Here is a 19,457-nt window from a genome sequence, read left to right on the forward strand (position 1 = left end):
ATATATCTCAGTTGATTCGATACGCAAGAGCATGCTCTACGTATAAACAATATCTAAGACGACGTTAATTATTGACAAACAAGTTGATGGAACAAGAATTTCAGCTGTCTCGTTTTAAGTAATCATTTCGTAAGTTCTATGGTCGATTCAATGACCTCATCAGCAAATATAATTTATCATCGAGTCAAATGCTGACTGACGTTTTTCATACTAGTTGTTAGTGCATTATTTATACACTGAATTGACGACAGTTTTTTTCCCGTTATTTCCCTATAATGACAAGGAGCACAAAGTGAATGTGACCAGTTGACAGGGGAGGCTCACTGCTCTATGGCACCTGATCCAACCACCGATGTTTTGGAGGTCCTTTTTTGCTCTGCTCCTATATTTTGTATTGTTTTATGGACTTTTGATCTTGAATACTGTTCGTTATCTCCATATGTTTCATTATATATTAATAAACGAGTGCCAGCTTCGAAAACAGCAAAGTTCACTGCTTTTGATTTTTAGCTTGCCTGTGCGAAATAAAAACGATAATACTTGAACAAAGACTGAACACGGTAGCCTACTGGTGGAGCGTTTGCTTCTTAAACTAAAGGTCGGAGTTTAAATCTAGCTCCTACGCCGCACCGCATCGAATTTAACACCTAAAAACTGATTGATTGATTCATTGATTGATTGATTGTTGTTTTACGTCCAGTTCGAGAATATTTCTCTCATATAGGGACGTCACCATGGATATTTCACTCATAAAGAAACGTCACCATATACCGGCGAAGGGCTTCATATTTTTACTATTACTCGGCACTTACGGCAATTGAGCAGTGAGGGATCTCTGTCGTGCAAACGCACGCCGTGACATTAAAATCTCATCTGAAACCGCCCCAACTGTCATTTCAAGGTGTAGAGCGCGACGGAACAGTTGCTACCCATTTTGTATCCACTTGGGTCAGTCGAGATTCGAACTCACGACCTTCCGAGCATGGAGCAAGCGCTAGATACCTTAGATCCGACTGAGCTACCGTGAACTGTTGTTAAAGCTAACAAAGGTAGTGACTGTTTCTTCGCCAGCGTCCGGCAATTCAAGTAAAAGCCATGGATCTTCGATTGAGACTTAAAAGTTCCGTGCCATGGTACATATAACATGAATTCTTTTTCATGAACTATTTAGGGTTAAATCTTTGGTACTATATAAGAGAGACAAATTTTAACAGTCGTGTTCTATTTAAGGTCAATATTTGGTATACTTATTACAAAAGACGTGTTCTCAGCAAGTTAAATGAAATACAGGTGGGCGCTTATTATACATGAGTGTCTATAACAAAAATATTGCAATATTATAAAAGGAATAATGAACACACATCTTGATACATGAGTTGATAGGAGAAAAACCAATCGTGAAAATACCAAAGAGAAAAATAAACGCCTTATTATGGACTAGATTTGTGGGTGTTACATTTGATCACCCATGTTTTTTTTTAAAATAGCTGAAACATTTTTTTTTTAAATAAGTACCTCTTATATTGGATAATTTAAACATTTCTTAATTAATATCAATTAACCTCATAAGTGTTAAAATCTAAATGAATATAAATTCAAACGTGCAATTATTCATTCAAGTTGTATTTGTACATCATCTACAAGAATCATTTATAAAGTCCGAGGGCGCTTTTGATTGGCATTCGGCAGGAATCTGGACGTACTCGAAAAGTGAAAATTTTATCGACATGTCATATGAAATTTAAACATTTTTTTTTATTTATCGGGTTCCTGTGAATTAAGAAAGGAGAATAATTTCCCGATAGTGAGTTTTGATTTGCTTAAAAATAACTTCAAAATTGGCTAGATCAGACATTTAGTACAAAATGTTTCATTTTTAAACACGTTTTTCTAAAATTTTTCTATCTCTGGGTCTTCTCTCCATGATTTTGAAACGTTATTTGTGTGTATTTGAATTCAAAGAAACGAACATGCATTTGTAAAAAATGGAGAGAAGACCCAGAGACCATAAAAAATGAACTTTTTCCAAAAAATCCAATTGTGTAAATGTGGTGCTTCTTTGTCTATATCTAAAGTCCACTATATGAGTAGCGGTGATAGCTCAGTAATATGCATTACCTGTTCAGTGCACCAGAAATGAAAAGTTTTTGATTCGAGCCTCGCATGGGGCGTTAATTTTTTTTAATGCAAACAATCAATTCTTTTGTCAGTTACAATTTATGTACTGATTTATTCAAATTTTGAATTAGATAAATTTTGGTTCAGTTGCACCAAGAGCGAAATCAATTTCAATCTTCTATTCTACTTGCACTTTAATGTACATGTACACTTATTATATGTCTTTTATCTAATTGGTGTTTTTAATAATTTTTTTTTGGTGAAGCATTCCTTTGTTATTGTATTTCCTAAGAATAACGGGTAATAAATAGTACACTGGTATTCCAAACTTAATGAAAGAAAAATCCTAATGGCTGTGTTTGTAAAATCTGACCAGCTACGGTCAGCCAACCAAATCATGGACATTTAAACCACAAATGTTTCGTAGAAATGATTCCTGCAGATCACACGCCAAATGCGCCCATCTTCTTTATAAACAGCGGCAAAAATGTCAATGTTTAATTCAAATGAAAGGTTTTCGTTGCCTCAGAGCAGTAGGTGTAAATCTATTATGTCTAATCAAGTCGAAAAAGATGGTCAAAAAGATTTCTTCGAGCATTAAGATATTTTTTTTACAAACAAAGAAAAAAATGATAGGCATCTTCTTGTTTACCACACAGGTATTTGTGGACAGGACCCCCCCCCCCCCTCCCCCCAATATACACCCCTGGTCAAAATATTTTTATTTTTTTTTTATGAATAATATTATGTTTCTAGTACTTTTTTTTTTTAATTTTATTTTATTTTATTATCCATTTTATTACATACAGAATCAAATTAAAGTAACAGCAAAATTACAATTATGGATATTTAACACTCACACACCCATCCATACATCCATTTACATTTTAAATTGATAATGAAGGTTGCTTTATAATAATCAATTGTCTCTATCATGCAAACTAATTTAAGCAAACATCTAACATATACCTGTGTAATCTTACATTTGTTCAAATATATTTTTCCAAAGAATCCATTGTTCTTCAAAATAATGTAGATTTGAATTGTTGATAGATAGGCATCTTTCAATATTGTATTTCATTTTCAAAAAGCTTAGTAAACCAAGAAGTGAAGGTATTCTTGGTTGCAATAAACATGAAAAAATATATTGTTTTGTGTATAATACCATAAAGTTTTCAATTCTATTATCATTTGTAAATGGTGATTCACCTATAATAATATTTTTAACATTAAATGCAATTCTTTTTGAAATTGTTCTGTATACATGTATATGTAAACTCAAGTTCCTCCATAAAGATATAATATGGTCACAATGAACAAATACATGCAGTACAGTTTCAGTTTCTTGGGTACAAAACTTACAAACATCAGTAGTTTTTATATTGATTTTCTTAAGATAAGAATCTACAGGGAGGATCCTATGTAAAATTCTATATTGTAACCACTGTACAGAAGACTCAGAAGTAGTCTAGTTTCTAGTACTTATTTACAATGTATTCCACGATTTAACGATTTACTAAAAAAAAAAGTAATACCCCTGGTATTATAAAATAGAGGGGTATGACTTTTTTTTTTTTTAGTAAATCGTTAAATCTATGTTATTTTTGGATTTTTCATATGGAATACATTGTAAATAAGTACTTGAAACATAATTCATGAGAAAAAAAAAGAAAAAAATATCACAAGTACCTGTGGTTTACCACAAGAGCAATCTGGATTATCAATGAATTATTGCGTTTGAATAAGTCTTGGTTCAATGCACAGTTGTGCCTTAATTTAGTATGAATAATGTTAGTGATTCGTTTTCCAAACAAAAAAATAAGAGGTGCTTTTCGATTATTATCACTTATAATCTTGCAAAAAGAATTGACTGAGCTGGCTTCTCTTGTATTTGTACATTCTCTGTACAATTAAACCTTGTAACTACATACATGTATTTCATTTGCACGCTCAATATTCATGCAATTATATATTTATTTCAACGGCATCGGTATTTTTTTTTTACGAAATGAAGAGATAATGAAACAATATACAGGTTAATGACAATTTAAGAGCATGTCTCTTCTACTAATCTTTTATTTCTTCATATTGACCTTATGGCATACATGTTTTAAAAGACTTGCAAGCTTTATATGAGAGAATACTCTGACAAACATTTCTTTTAAATGTCAGTCGACTTTAAGTTAATTCGCATTACGATATGTCGATGGGAAGTTTACTCCAGGATATCTCATCCTTCCTCGGGTGTGTAAAATTGTTTTTTTTTATTTCAGGAATTATGGACGCTAGATATATTGTCCTGGTTCTGATTGTCGCCAATGCTATCTATGACCTCTCAAGTTGTGGGACCGCCAGAAGTAGAAGAAATACCAGAGTGATACCCTCTTCCCTTCTTCCTCGATTTCTTTCTGTTGCCAGATCATTGAAGAATCTGAACATTAAAAACACTTGGACACTATCCAGATATTTAAAATGGCGTGCAATGTTTTGGAAATGAGGAAATGAAATAAAATTATTGTACAAAAAAAGATTTTATTTATTCTAGATGGTTTATACGCATTTGATGACATATCCTAGTGAGTTTGAGATAAAAGATACCACAGAGTCTGACACATATGTTTCATACTTGGATATTTTACTTGAAAAAAGATGTTAATGGTAATTTAACAACCAATCTCTATGACAAACGTGATGACTTTAACTTTTCTATCGTCAACTTCCCTTATTTATGCAGCAATATACCTTCATCACCTGCATACGGAGTTTATAGATCTCAGTTGATTCGATACGCAAGAAAATGCTCTACGTATGAACAATTTCTAAAACGGGGTAAATTATTGACAAACTAGTTGATGAAACAAGACGTGCAGTCTCGTTTAAAGTCATCATTTCATTAGTTCTATGGTCGATACAATGGCCTTGTCAGCAAATATGATTTATCATTGAGTCAAATGCTGACTGACGTTTTTCATACTAATTGTTAGGTCATTATTTATATACTAAATTGACGACGGATTTTCCCGTTATTTCCCGATCATGACAAGAAGTACACGGCGGGCGTGACCGGTCGGCAGGGGATGCTCACTCCTCCATGGCACCTGATACCACCTCCGATGTTTTGGAGGTCCTTGTGTGCTCTGCTCCTATTTTGTATTGTTTTATGTACTTTGATCTTGTCTGAATAATGACTGAAACAACTAAATGGTGACTGAAACAACTGAATCGTGACTGCACTAACTAAATGGTGGTTGAATCAACTACTGTGTAAATGGTCATTGAAACAACTGAAAGGTGACTGAAACAACTGAAAGGTGACTGAAACAACTGAAAGGTGACTGAAACAACTGAAAGGTGACTGAAGCAACTAAAAGTTGACTGAAACAACTGAGAGTTGACTGAAACAACTGAAAGGTGACTGAAACGACTAAAAGGTGACTGAAACAACTGAATGGTGACTGAAAGTTTTGCCATTTAACCACGGTGACCTTTCTATTGTCTTATAGTCGGCGTGGTAGACCTTCATCCAGTGATTTGGACTCACTCAATTCCCCGTTTTCATCCCTGGGTTTGACTTTCCCCCCACTCATCACATTAGTTCTTAATTGTTTAAAGTGTATACCATTATAAAAATCTGTAAAAACTTCAAATCAGTCTTTCGATACACATGATACAAGAAATGACCTAGTATTTAATTTGAAAGTAATACAAAATTGAAGTGAAGCAAAAGAAAAATAAAGATTAGTTTTCAATTAAAATTTGTATATATACAAATTTTAATCGAAGAATTCAACTTTTTGTAGAGGACAGTAGGTAGACCTGTGGGAAAATTTTAGTTTTCTTCAGAATTTGTCAACATATTTGTTGACGGCATAAGAGGAATAAAAAGAAAAAAAAACGTGTCCAGGAATGTAGAAAAAAAAGTTTTGAGTCGGCTCATTTTTATTCAGTCGGTCGGGAGAAGGCAATCCAAGCATTTTTAGTTTAAAGTTGGCTTGATCGAGATAAACTTTTCAGCTCGAGTCGGGTTCGACAGTCATAAAATTATTATACGCGGGAAATCTGAGTTACGAAACAAAAACAGACGTGTGATAACTTCTATTGGCCTGATCCGGATACTACCAGAATGGTCGAGGGCCCAGGTTGTAAACTTAAAGGAGAGAAAATAAAATCTAAGCTTATGAATCAGACAGTGAAATCGGTCTCTGGAAACGCTGTGGAAAGGGTAAGACTTCTGAACAGCTGCCGAATACTTGAACGATAACACAAATACTTGTGGACAGGACCCCCCCCCCCCCCTATACACCCCTGGATTTTTTTTTTTGGAACGTTTTTGGATCACTTCCGTAATTCCTGGTTTGACATTTCCAAATTTTCACGTTTGAGGCTAAATAGTGGAATAATTGAGGAATGTCTGGGCAATAGATATTAAATGGCACGATTGTCGATTAAACAGTGTGAAAGACAAAAATATATATCGAAACAAGGTATGACACATTTTGGTGACATGTAGGTAAATGATATTTTAGGCCCGATATTCAAGAGGGGTCCAATGTAAACAAACCGAAGTGACTTACCTTCTCTATTTCATAATACCAGGGTGACTTTTTTAGTAAATCGTCAAATCTATGTTATTTTTTGGATTTTTTATATGGAATACGTTGTATATAAGTACTAGTAACATAATTCATGACAAAAAAAAGAAAAAAAAATATTTTGACCAGGGGTGTATCTCGGGTACTTATTGGCTTAGAATCGTCAAACTTTGTCAGTTGATGCACCTTGGGTTTTCGGAGAATGTCAACCCAACAGTAGGTCACGGTGACTTACTTTTGAATATTTCAGGTACTTATTGGCTTAGAATCATCAAGCTTTGTTAATTAATGTCCTCAGAAAATTTCAATCAAAAAGTAGGTCACCGTGACCTACTTATGGTATTTTTCTAGCTATATTTAAATATCTTCAGTCCTAACTAGTAACTAGCTTAGAATCATCAAACTTTGTCAGTTGATGCATCAAGGGTCGTGGGATACTTAGAGTAGTTCAAGGCTTCAAATAGAAGTGCTAGATTGTACAATTTATCAGAAGAGCGACTGAAGGCCCTTGGGCCTCTTGTGTTATACCTAAACAATCAGAGGTGAAATCTTTATTCTTTTTTAACCAGATCAGGAAATAGTAAATTTATGATTTCCCTCTGCAGGAAACTATTTCCCTTGGCGGCTTTGATGCCTCGGGAAATAGTTTCCTCCCTCGGGGAACCATAAATTTGCTATTTCCCTCGTATCCCTTCCATATATGCATGCCTGGTATAATTTTATAAATGCATTATCATCATTCTATACCTGAATTATGCTGGGAAAAAGTGATAATGTTAATTGGTAACAAAAATAATTTTTCCTTAGAAGTTTTTGACTTACCGACACATTCCCTGGTATATTTCTGCTCCTATCAGACATCTATGATGTAAAAGTAAGCATTTGGCATGCTGAAATTCAACATGGGTATATCAAGCAAGAAGCATGATAAAACTATTTTGGAGTATTTGAACATAATTATAAGATTTAGAAAATCAAGAAAGACAAATGAATTTTATTAAAATGCTCTGACATTTTTAACAGAGCCCTTTAAGAAATAAACTGATGCCTCATTCAGTGAATTTCAAGATTTATACATCTATCATCAGAAAATCAAGGTTTCTTTCTTAAATGTATCTTTTACCAGGAGAAAAAGCCCAAGAAAGGTAAAACAGACTCGCAGTTTGATGTGCTCATAGGAAAAACACTGACTAAAGTTCAGACTCTTGGGAAGGAGCTTTTTATGTACTTTGGAGACATATGTTTAAGGTAAAAAACTCAAAGACATGAAAGCAGTCTTCCTCATCCTTAGAAAATAAATGAGAAGTATGCCCAGAAGTATTGTTAATTAAAAATTAATCAATCACAATTTAAATTTGGAAGCAAAAAAAATGTTTTTAGTCTTATTTTTTTAATTTCATTTATTTTTGACTGGCATTTAATGATCAAGTTAAAATTTGTCCTATTCTGAGGAGGAGACATGTCCCATTTTCTTCAACAGGGTTCATTTTCTGATGGCAGGGTCATTTCGTGTAAATGGACAGGCCCTGGACAAAGATTATGGGAAACTGACTGAGACGCCTTCCTTACAAGTGGATTTTTCAACAGATGTACTGACTTTTTACAAGTCTGCAGTACAAATCAGGTGGGAATCTACAACCGATTAAATTTAAAGTAGTTCTATATTTGCACTACGTCACTGACAATTTTAAAAGAAAATAGTGTACAGTGCATAGATTTAAAACATATGATACAGTAATTGCTAAAAAACATTACTAGTTTGTGATTTTGACAAATGGTATTATGTATTGAGTTTCTGGGATTCTTTCTGTATAATCATATTAAAATGGTATCTATCAATTTGGAAATGTGAACTTGGAAAATTTGCAAAAATACAGCTTTGTTGTACTGCAATTGCAATGAACTTGAAAATATTATTTTTTATAAATATACTGTGGTCAGATTTAATTGAAAGAAAACAAAATCAACTAAAACATCCATTTACTTTCCAACTTTTTGATCTCTCAAAATCTGTTGACAGAGAATCAGACTCTTGCTGCACCAGGTATGATAACCTTCATGACCTTGACATTTGCTCCCCAGTATTTAACCACCAGAGGGCCGTAACCTTGGTGATGGAGCAGTGTGATCGCCAGGTGTGTGATGTACTGCTGGATCAGACCATCCTCCCAGGGGTCGGAAATATCATAAAAAATGAGGTACTGGATTGATTGAATGTATGTTGTTTAACATCACTCTAAAGAATTTTTCACTCATGTGGAGATACCTCCACATGCCAGTGGAGAGATGCAAATTTTGTCTTATGCTCGGCACTCAGGAGCATAGAGCAGTGATTTTGTTTTTTCGTGCCAGCACCTATGAAATAAGTATTATTTATACCCTTCTAGATATCATGACTTAATATTGTTAAAAGGGAATTGTATGTACGTTGTAAACTGACTTATCCTTAATGGGCATAATAAAAAATATGAAAACGTGTGATCTTTGGAAAGAGAAACTCCATCACATATTGTGATATTCACAGACTTGATTTACAAATTTTGCTTACCTAGAAGAATAGAGATTTCAAATTTTGTACTCATTGAAAATTTGAATTTATTTTCTTCGTTGATAAGCATTTTTTCTCTCTTTGCTCAACACTTATCTTGATTGATACACTGCTCTTCATTAAGTTTGTTAAATCTTATACTTTCACACGGACATTAGAGCTTAATACATTTTTTTTATTACTCAGTTTTATACTACATATTATAAAGTATTTAAAGCAATATGAGCTGTATTTTTGAGAATTTTATTTTGCTGGTAAAAGGTGTTATTATGATTAATGTGTATGTAATCTAAACCCTTATGATCAATAAAACCAAAACAAAGTTTAAAAACGTTTCAGAGGAAATATTCCTGCACAACCGAATATACAGCATTATATAAGAAATCATTATTGTACAGGACAACAATAATTCAATTTGGCTTCAATCAAAGCATATTAAAAGTTCTTTTATCGCAAATATGAACAACAGAGGTTTATAAATGTTCTATTTTTCTGTCATTGAAATAGTTAATTACAAATTTGCAACATTTTTCCCAGGTGTCAAACATGCTGCTCATTTTGCTTTAAGCAGTGGTACCCTTCAATTGCATTACAATGGCCTTTACTTTCTCATTTTTCTACAGTACAGTATTTAGACACTTTTATATTTTACAAAGGAGGGAACATTTTATTTCTCTTTTTTAAAATAATAGAGACATTCCAATTCCATATAAAAGCAAACATTTATATAAATGACTTGAAACATTTATTTTTCATTTTACTATGTAGGCATTATTTGACAGTGGTATCAAACCAAATTCAAAGGTAAGGAATGACTTAAATTACTAGATGAAACACTTTTCTGTTCATTTTTTAAAGCAATATTCTTATTTCTTTAGTACCAGGTATTCAATTTCTTCTCTTGGGTCAGATAAGTTTTCAGGAACTGAAATTAAGATGCAAAGGAAAATGTTTGTAAGAGGCTTACATCTACATAATTAGTTTAAGAGAACATTCATTTCATTACCAAGTATACATTTTATAATTAACTTTAAAAACTGAGATTAAGGTTGAGCATTTCTATTTTCAGGTCCAGGAACTTTCTAAGGAGCTGATTTCACACCTTGTAAAAATGACAAGAGATTTTTCACTTATTTTCTACAAGGTGGGATTAAAGTGTCTGTTATTCTCAAAATTCTGATGTGATCTTTATTTCTGAATGTGTACAATGTCATTACAAACTAATGCTTATATTAATTATCAATTTTTTGGTTATATAAAAAGTGAAATAATGCATTGAAATAAACAGTTTCTAGTTTAATAAATCATGAAATTTAAGATTTCAAATATTTGCATGGTCTATATAATGATATACAGCTAAATAACAATTATAGCTAGGCTGAATTCAATATGAGCAAGGTGACAGAACTTGAATATTTGCTTGTAAAGAAGTAAAAAGTTCCTAAAAAATTTACCATAAAACATTGTTTTTGCTAACATTGTGTTAAAAAAAAAAATTTTGATCTGTCTAAATGATGTCTTGGGAAAAAAAATTTGCCAATCAATTGATTACTATCAGATCATCCTCAAAATTTCCTGAAATTTACACTACATCCTGTTCTTTGAAAATAAATCAATTCCTTTAATTAGTGTAGAAAAACAGGCACCAATTTGAACCAGTATATGAAGATATACAACAAGCGGAAGTGTAGCCAGTGTGAAGGGAAAGTGACAATAACTCGTACGGGAGAAGACAGTGAACGGATGACCCACTATTGCCCTATTTGTCAGACCAACACACTGAAATCAACTGTCAAGTGAGTAGTGGATGTTGTTTATTGTGGTAGGGCACATTAAAATGAGGCCGGCATTAAAAATATCTTTGTTTCCCCTAACCCGACCCTAAATTCTCAAGTTGGGTCGGTAGGTAGGTAAACAATTTTATTTTCTGACAGCAGTTTTGAAAATACAGACTAAAATTTAATAGAAAATTACCTTTATAAATAAGAAAAATACAAAAGAAAGCTATTTGTGATCAAAATGCTAAGTATCATACATATGCCGTTTCAAAGCAAAATTCATGATTAATTAATTCACAACTGTTATTAAGTTGAACTTGTGAAATATCTCACGGCATTACATTTAAATAAATTGAATAAAATAGACAAGATTCTCAAATATGCAAAGACCAGACATACGAGTATATTTTTTCAAACCTTCCATCGGCCTTCAGAGCTTATAGATGATCAATGTACTTTTTGAGGCAATGAGATTTGCAGTGGTTCTGGAGCATTTTGCTTTGGAGTAAAGAAATAAGTGGCTAATTTTAAATCGCAGGTTCAAGTCCCAATGAGTTACGTTGAAAACGATCCTTCAAAGGGGACTATTAAAATTTATGTCCAGTGTCCCAGAAGCTGCTGACTCAAAAAAGATCCCCTACTTCTTAATGGCAAAAAAAGTGCTGAGTACGTCTAACTTTGGAGCAGTGGGGAAATGTTTAAATGTCGTCCTAACAAATCTCGAAGGGATTAAAAGCAAAGAAATAACCAATCTTCAAGGGCATAATTAGAGAAAAATACACTGGACGTCTCAGGAAGCTGAATCCTAATTTCAAAACTATCTGGAAAGAGTATGTTAACAATATTTAATTGAACCAACCCGAATCTACAAATGATAAAAATGCTATATACAATGTCATAGTCACGAAGTTTAACCAATGAATAACGGCAGGAAGAAAGGACATCTGAATTATATTTATCAGGTTGAATATGCAGGCATATTTACAACAACTCCTATAGTTCCATAATGGCATATAGTAAACATAGGAACATAGATGAACTGGTTATTAGATCAAACTCAAATTAAATAAAATGCAGTGAAAATGAATGATGTGTTCACTAGGTGGGCCCCTCATCTACTCATGAGGCGGGCCTTACCATGTATTATGCACCTTAAATTCAAAGACAGATTTGTTTGTTTGTTTGTTGTTTAACGTCCCTTTCAAAAAATTATTCGCTCACATGGAGACGCCAAGCCACCTCCGAAACACCCTTAATTAATCATGATAAATATTATCGAAATGTTTCAAGAGTGAAGAATTCAAATTAGCTAAAAGCATACGATTGAGACGTCGCCATTGTTTTATGAAGAGTTAATGGCCTGTAATCACATCTGGACGTCATTTTGTTTTCAACAAATGCTTGAAAATCACAGTAGAACAATGTCGGCCGTTCTGATAAAAGCTGATTTTGATGAAATTGTATTTTATAAAACTTGGTTAACAATAAAAATAATATTTGCATCATCTTATTCAAAAAATCTTTTCAGTCGGTGCAATTTAATTGGGTCGGTCGCGAAACAAAGGTATTTTTTATTTTGGCCTGAAAGATATTTCTGACTCAGCTTATTTTTTAGCTCATGTGAGCTTTTCCCCCTCTCTCCTTCTTTGCCTCATGTATACCTTTTCTATATGAAAACTCAAATATGCACATTGTCATATACATTTGACAGAATTCATCCATCTAAAAACAGTCTGCTGGGATGGGTTCAGACAGCCAATCAGAAAGCAGAGGAAGATTCAGCCAATCAGAGAGCAGAAGGAAACACAGCCAATCAGAAACCAGAGGATGACTGGACTTGTGAAGTTTGCACACTGATAAACAAAGGGGCACATCTCAGTTGTGAGGCCTGTCAAACAGAAAGAAAATGGGAAATTTCTGGTAAGGTTTTGATCTTAAAGAAATTCAATTAGTACTCTTTTTATTTTTTAGCTCACCTCAACAAAGTTGGGGGAGCTTATGTAATACCCTCGGCGTCGGTGTTGGCGTCCCAGGTTAAGGTTAAGTTTTTTGGAGCAGTTTTCTTTTTAAGTACTTCTATGTCCTATATTGATTAGACAATCATGGAAGATGTTTCTAGTGTGTTTCATTGTACCAGACGTCGCACACAAAATTGGGGCTGATTTTGTAATGTCAAAATATACTTTTCTGACATTGTTGCCTATGTAAAAACATCTAAAATATAAGGGGTAACAAATTCGACTAGACATTCAATTTTTCCTCCCGTTTTCCTAAAAATGTCTTACTTTTTAGTGTTTCTTTCAATACAAAATTTTATTTATTTGCACATTTGAAAAAAAATATTTTATCTGTTAAAAGTTTTCCCAGTAAATAGAAAATACATCTTATATTGGTGCTATACGCCCGATTAAAGACTATCATACGCATATTTACGCCGTAGTAACAAAACCGACTAGACATTGAAATTGCTCTATTAAACTCTCTTACTACTTGCTTATAATTTTTTAAAGAAACATTTGACAACTTCTTAATATGCACATTTCATTTATCAACATAGGTTCACGAAAAGAATCTATTTTTAAGTGAAAAATCTTTACCAAACATTCCATCTGTTATTGTTACTTGTCAAGATCACAGCGTATTACGGAATGTTTTCAATTTTTGACAGTCGAAATCGGCCAATAAATTGGAAAATTATGAATGAGTGTTGTGTGACATCATCACAGGACATTATAGAAGCATCGTACAAATTGGCAGAGAAATCCATGTAGCCAAAACGATATAATGACCAAAAGTACAAAAGCCCGTCTTTAACAGTGTTACAATTTACGCAATTTCAAGCCCCAATACTATGCGCGACGTGACCAGTCAAAGTTTCAGATGCTGCATTTTCAGGGAAGGAATGACCAGGTTTATGTTTTTGGAGCAGGTTAACATTTTTGGTGCAGTTTTTGGTGTAGGTCTCATTCAAAGGAACTATACAGGTGTCACAACAGTATTAATTTCTGCTATATATTCTTACCAAAAATGCGCAAGTTTGAGCAGATGTAACTAATTCAAAACAAACTTCTGAGAAGTTTCCTTTTCAGATCTTGTAAAACCATTCTTTATAAAGATTTTAGTACCAAAAAATACATAGCCATCCAGCAAGGCACGCAAGTTTGTTTCGGTCGAAGTCGAGCAGGTGCTTGAAAATCTAGTCCAGGGCCTAATCACTCCCCACTCTTGACAGTATACAGAAAAATCAGCAAGCCCTAAATTTTAATAAATCTGGTCAATACAGGAAGTTTACATGTTGTTTTTCATCTCATAAAAAAATTCAGCTCCAGTCTCGTATCAAAATGCCCGAATCGGAAGGGAAGATTCTGGGATTATTTTTCGTCAGCCATGATTTGACGTGAACCAAAGTGTAATACTGTTATGACACCTGCAATTAAACTTTAATTTTTGCCTTGCCGCTATTTTGCTATTTTCCCGATCTATGATGATTATTTAATGTATTTACCAAGTTTCATAAAAATCCGTCCCAAGATAGGAAAATTACGGGCAAAACTCTGTGACAGGGGGCTTCGCGGTGGACACGGATTTCTAAAAATATGGCAAAAGTTGAACTGTATGTAATGATCTTGCGCGTTAAACTTGTGCGGTTTTTTCGTTTTAATTTTTCAATGGATGCATACTGATTCACATGAGGATGAAAAACTGTTCAAAATAAGTTTGGTTTTTATAACAGGGCGATAGAAATAGTTTTTGTCATAAGGTTGGGGGGTGGGGTTAAAAAGGGCATTGAAAAAATAAATATAATTGAAATATTAAGGTGTTTTCTGCTTAATTACAATTGATTTGCCTCAATAATTATTTTTCCCGACCGGATTTCTTTATCTGTTACCAATGTGTTCCAAATAAACCGATTTTTACACATATTCAGAATTTTTATTTTGCTCCGAGTGTGGTCTAAATTTTTTAAATTCATAGATTTTAAAATTATTTATGAGTAAATAATGTTAACGAGTGTGATGGCAAGGTATCTTTTAAGCTGTCCTCTAAATTTCATGCATTTCTCTCAACCCGATACATCCAAATCAGGCCGTGGTGTGGCCAACATAATTTGTTTTAGAGGAAATCTGGACTAATTTTCTATGCTCCATTAAAAATGAACGAACAGCGATGACGGCCGAAAAATGCCATTATTTCTCATTTTTCGTCTAAACTCACAAAATAAAACCTTAATTCTAAGACTACAGTATTTCTAAGTACAAAATTCGGTTTTACTGCAGGTGTCACAACAGTATTAATTTCTGCTATATATTCTTACCAAAAATGCGCAAGTTTGAGCAGATGTAACTAATTCAAAACAAACTTCTGAGAAGTTTCCTTTTCAGATCTTGTAAAACCATTCTTTATAAAGATTTTAGTACCAAAAAATACATAGCCATCCAGCAAGGCACGCAAGTTTGTTTCGGTCGAAGTCGAGCAGGTGCTTGAAAATCTAGTCCAGGGCCTAATCACACCCCACTCTTGACAGTATACAGAAAAATCAGCACGCCCTAAATTTTAATAAATCTGGTCAATACAGGAAGTTTACATGTTGTTTTTCATCTCATAAAAAAATTCAGCTCCAGTCTCATATCAAAATGCCCGAATCGGAAGGGAAGATTCTGGGATTATTTTTCGTCAGCCATGATTTGACGTGAACCAAAGTGTAATACTGTTATGACACCTATAAGCCCTATGTTGACCAAACTGGCATTGATGATACATCTAAGGATGCACACTACCAGGCTTGCTTCGGATGTTGAATCTGACCTACATTTTCTGGAGTGAGTGAACAGGTTAAATATTTTGGTGCAGGTTTCATTTCCAAGTAACTATGAGCTCTTTAATGACCAAACTTGCATGGATGATACATCTAAGGATGCATTCTACCAGGCTGGCTTTGGTTGCTGAATCAGAACTACATTTTCTGGATGAGTGAAGAGGTTAAATTTTTATGCAGGTTTTATTTCCAAGTAACTATGAACCCTACAGTTGAGCAAACTTGCATGGATGATACATCTTAGGATGCACACTAATGGACTTGCTCCGGATGCTGAATTCGACATATATTTTCCAGAAATGGACCTCGTAAAAGTTATTGGTGCAGGTCTATTACCAAGAAACTCTAAAGCTTATATAAACCAATCTTGCACAAATGATGCATCAAGGGATGAAAACTCTCAAACTTGCGTCAGATGCTGAATTTTAATCACATTTTCATGATGAAGATTGAAGAACTAGGTTGAAGTTTTTATATACGTCTATTCCAAAGTATCAGATCAAAATTGCATACATTTTGCATTTTTGGATGTACACTCTTTGTTGAGTAATTGTGTGACTTTGCCTTACTTAAAGACAACATTCATTGAGATGAGCTCTGTAATTTTCTGATTACCAGTAACCTATGTTTATTTCATTAAATCAATCATAATCTATCTACATGTCTGCATTATTTCCATAATTTATAGTTGAATATTTTCATTTTTGATACCATACAAATTGACAGTGTTTTAAAATTTACCAAAATAGCAAATTTTGACTCTGTCCTCTTTTCTGTTGAATCATGTAGAGTATCTTTATATTGAAATAGGTACTGCAGTATCAGATTTGAAGAGAAAGTTATCAACAGATTCTGATGAACAGACAATAAAAAGAAAAAGAAATGAAGATACAAGTGGAACAAAGACTTTGATCAACAATAAGGCTTCAAATTCTACACAAATTCAAGAGAGCAATCACTCTCAAGCAAATAGAAAAACCACTCTCTCCTCTCCTCATTTCGATTCTGCAGCATCTCAAAAATTAACGGCTGCTAATGGAAATAAACTGGTGCACCCACAAAATGTGATCAATTCATTACATCGTAACAAACACATAAAAGATAATAAAAGAGACAGTAAAGCATTAGTGCAACAAAGACGATCATCAGAGGCTATGGGATCGGGTACCAGTAAAATTCCAGCTGGTCAGAGTACCAGTAAAATCCCGCTCTGTCCAGGTCACAGTAAGCCCTGCTCTATGACACAAACTAGGAAGAAGGGAGATAACTTCCTCCGATGGTTCTTTACATGTGGGGTCTATCCAAGGGCTAAGCAGTGCAAGTTCTTTAAGGTAAAATCAAAAATGTAAATTCACACTGTTCAGTAAGTTTTAAATGTTATTTTTTGTTTACAAGGTTTGTTTGTTGATTTTGATAAGCATTCTATGCCTGAAAGGTGACTCAATGGCAGTGTTCTGCTGTTCAATCATCTTTCCAGATTTTTCAGTAACTATTCGATCAGTTGTCTGACAGGAGCAGTTTTATCCTTTGTTAACGAGGCTGGGGCGTGGCAGCCATTTTCAGAGTATTTTGATCTCCTTTAAAAGAAGAGCTACATATAAAGATATACAAAAATGATCAAATTTTAAACCTAAAATGTATGAATTTTTTCTTTGCCAAATGATAGTTGACAGCTTAAGATACAGTATCTAAAAAAATAAGTTAAATCTGGTGGTTAATTTGTGGTTAATTTGTTGACCCCCCAGCCTCCTTAATTACTGTGTTTTTTGTTTATTCATTACAATATTTCAAGTTCTTTATGAAGTTGTTTGTCTTTTAGTGGGCTGATGAGAGTTTTCCTATCTGTCCAACCCATGGAAAACCAGCCGCATTCAGAACAGTCCTAAAAGAGGGACCAAACAATGGGAAAAAATTCTTTGCTTGTCCACTACCAAAACAGAAGCAGTGCGGATTCTTTGAGTGGGCGGAGGGTTTCTAATTTTCGAAGAAAAAGAAGACTTTGTATTATTGTTATATACAATGTACATCGATACATTGTGTTGCTTTCCATTAAATGTTTGGATGTGCAATAAAATTTTTACATGTATATTTTGATTTTTGTTGTTGTCCAAATTTGTAAGATCTTTTAAAATCATGATAAAATCTTGTACCAAGTAATATGTGTATAGTAAACAAGAAGTTCTATAGATTTTACTGCAGATTTTGGATCTTGAGGTTGGTATAGGGAGTGTTTTTTTAATGATAAGTTAAAGATATATTTAAGGTGGGATCAGGTGCCTATGAGGAGTTTGCATGGTCAAGACAACGGAACATTCCTTAGTCAAAGGACAAGGTAGGGTAGTGGCCGAATCGGGCCCCTTATTTGATGTAAAAATCAGAACACTAGTGTCGCCCTTCTGGTGCAGTGGTTGGAGCGTCTGCTCCTGAGTTGCGAAGTAAGGAGTTCATCCTTACATTGATGGTTCGAATCCCACTGTGGGACGTGGAGACCGGTCCTGCGGACGAGACTGTATAAACCATGGTCCAGTGTCACAGTAGGTGCTGCATGAAAAAGATCCCTCCCTGCTCAATGGCCCTGAGTGCCAAGTATAAGACAAAACTTGCAGCTCTCAACAGGCAAATGGTGGCGTCTCCATATGAGTTAAAAATATTCTCGAGAGGGACATTCAACAATATACACTATACATGGAGGCCACAAGACCAAATTTCCTCAATTCTGGTGGAATTTCAGCATATTTGAGACACTTTTCTCATAGCATAGAGCGCAAGCTTCCTATCAGATGTTTACATTTAAACTGCCTCTGATACAAGTGTATAAGATATATAAATTTGGTAGATAGGCAAGCTTGTGCTCTATGTTTTCCGAAACAAAATGTGCTGTAAAATCGATGAAAATTTGCATAAAAATGAGAAATTTCGAAAATTGACCTATTTTCTGACCTCTCTATGACCTATATGTACATGTATTCCAAAACTTAAGACCAATACTCATTTTGCTGCAAGGACGACAACAGATTGTTATTAACAGGTCCAGTACAATCAGTACATTTAGCTACGTAGGTAGAATTACCTACGTAGCTTTATTTACCTACCTCAGGTAGCTTTTTTTAGCTATTTCAATGTAACTTTTCTTTTTATGGAAAAGAGACAAAAAATCGCAGTTAAATGACTATTGATGTTTATACTAGGGAGACTTTAAAAAACAATCCAAAGCAGAGATAGTTTAAACATTGCTGCGTTTGGTCTATTTAGAGCAAAACATGTAATTCCATTGTTTGGTTATCTGTCTGTGCGGTGAGGCATGACTGAGTATGATTACTTTACATTGTGCTGAATAATTGCCGACCTATTATCATGTTAACCAGAACTGGACTTCTTTGTCATTTCATTCATGTAGTAACTGCTCTAACTGTCATACATAGCCCCAAACCTTTCAGAACTTTGATTGCAATTGCGCAGAAAAAGACATTTCTTCAAGAGGGAATTTTTCATGAATTGTTTTCAGATGAGTTCAAAGTTGAAAATGATCACTGCATCAATATGATAGTTTTTGCACACCATGAGAAAAATTGATTTTTTGTAGAATAAATTCATTTGGTAGCTAA

The 19,457-nt window shown here is 34.0% G+C and overlaps 1 protein-coding gene across 1 annotated transcript; it reads left to right on the plus strand.

Moving 5' to 3' along the window:
- Positions 1-6,212: 6,212 nt before the first annotated feature.
- On the plus strand, positions 6,213-17,869 carry LOC134244754 (endonuclease 8-like 3). The gene is made up of 10 exons (XM_062727001.1): positions 6,213-6,340; positions 7,837-7,958; positions 8,191-8,334; positions 8,731-8,908; positions 10,027-10,062; positions 10,328-10,402; positions 10,888-11,054; positions 12,748-12,956; positions 16,663-17,183; positions 17,672-17,869. Exons 1-10 carry the CDS (start codon positions 6,242-6,244, stop codon positions 17,828-17,830), a joined length of 1,710 nt encoding a protein of 569 aa, XP_062582985.1. The 5' UTR covers positions 6,213-6,241; the 3' UTR covers positions 17,831-17,869.
- The last annotated feature ends 1,588 nt before the right edge of the window (positions 17,870-19,457 follow it).

This window comes from Saccostrea cucullata, unplaced genomic scaffold (assembly GCF_032062105.1).
Source record: "Saccostrea cucullata isolate Sc308-1 unplaced genomic scaffold, CSIRO_AGI_Scuc_v1 ctg6312, whole genome shotgun sequence".
NCBI lineage: Eukaryota > Metazoa > Mollusca > Bivalvia > Ostreida > Ostreidae > Saccostrea > Saccostrea cuccullata.

What these genes read in the sequence shown, in the direction of transcription:
- LOC134244754 (XM_062727001.1), top strand. Translation starts at nt 6,242, where the DNA reads ATGGTCGAGGGCCCAGGTTGTAAACTTAAAGGAGAGAAAATAAAATCT. An exon ending in CTGGAAACGCTGTGGAAAGG is followed by an intron (nt 6,341 to 7,836) that starts GTAAGACTTCTG and finishes ATCTTTTACCAG; the next exon opens with GAGAAAAAGCCCAAGAAAGG. An exon ending in AAGTCTGCAGTACAAATCAG is followed by an intron (nt 8,335 to 8,730) that starts GTGGGAATCTAC and finishes ATCTGTTGACAG; the next exon opens with AGAATCAGACTCTTGCTGCA.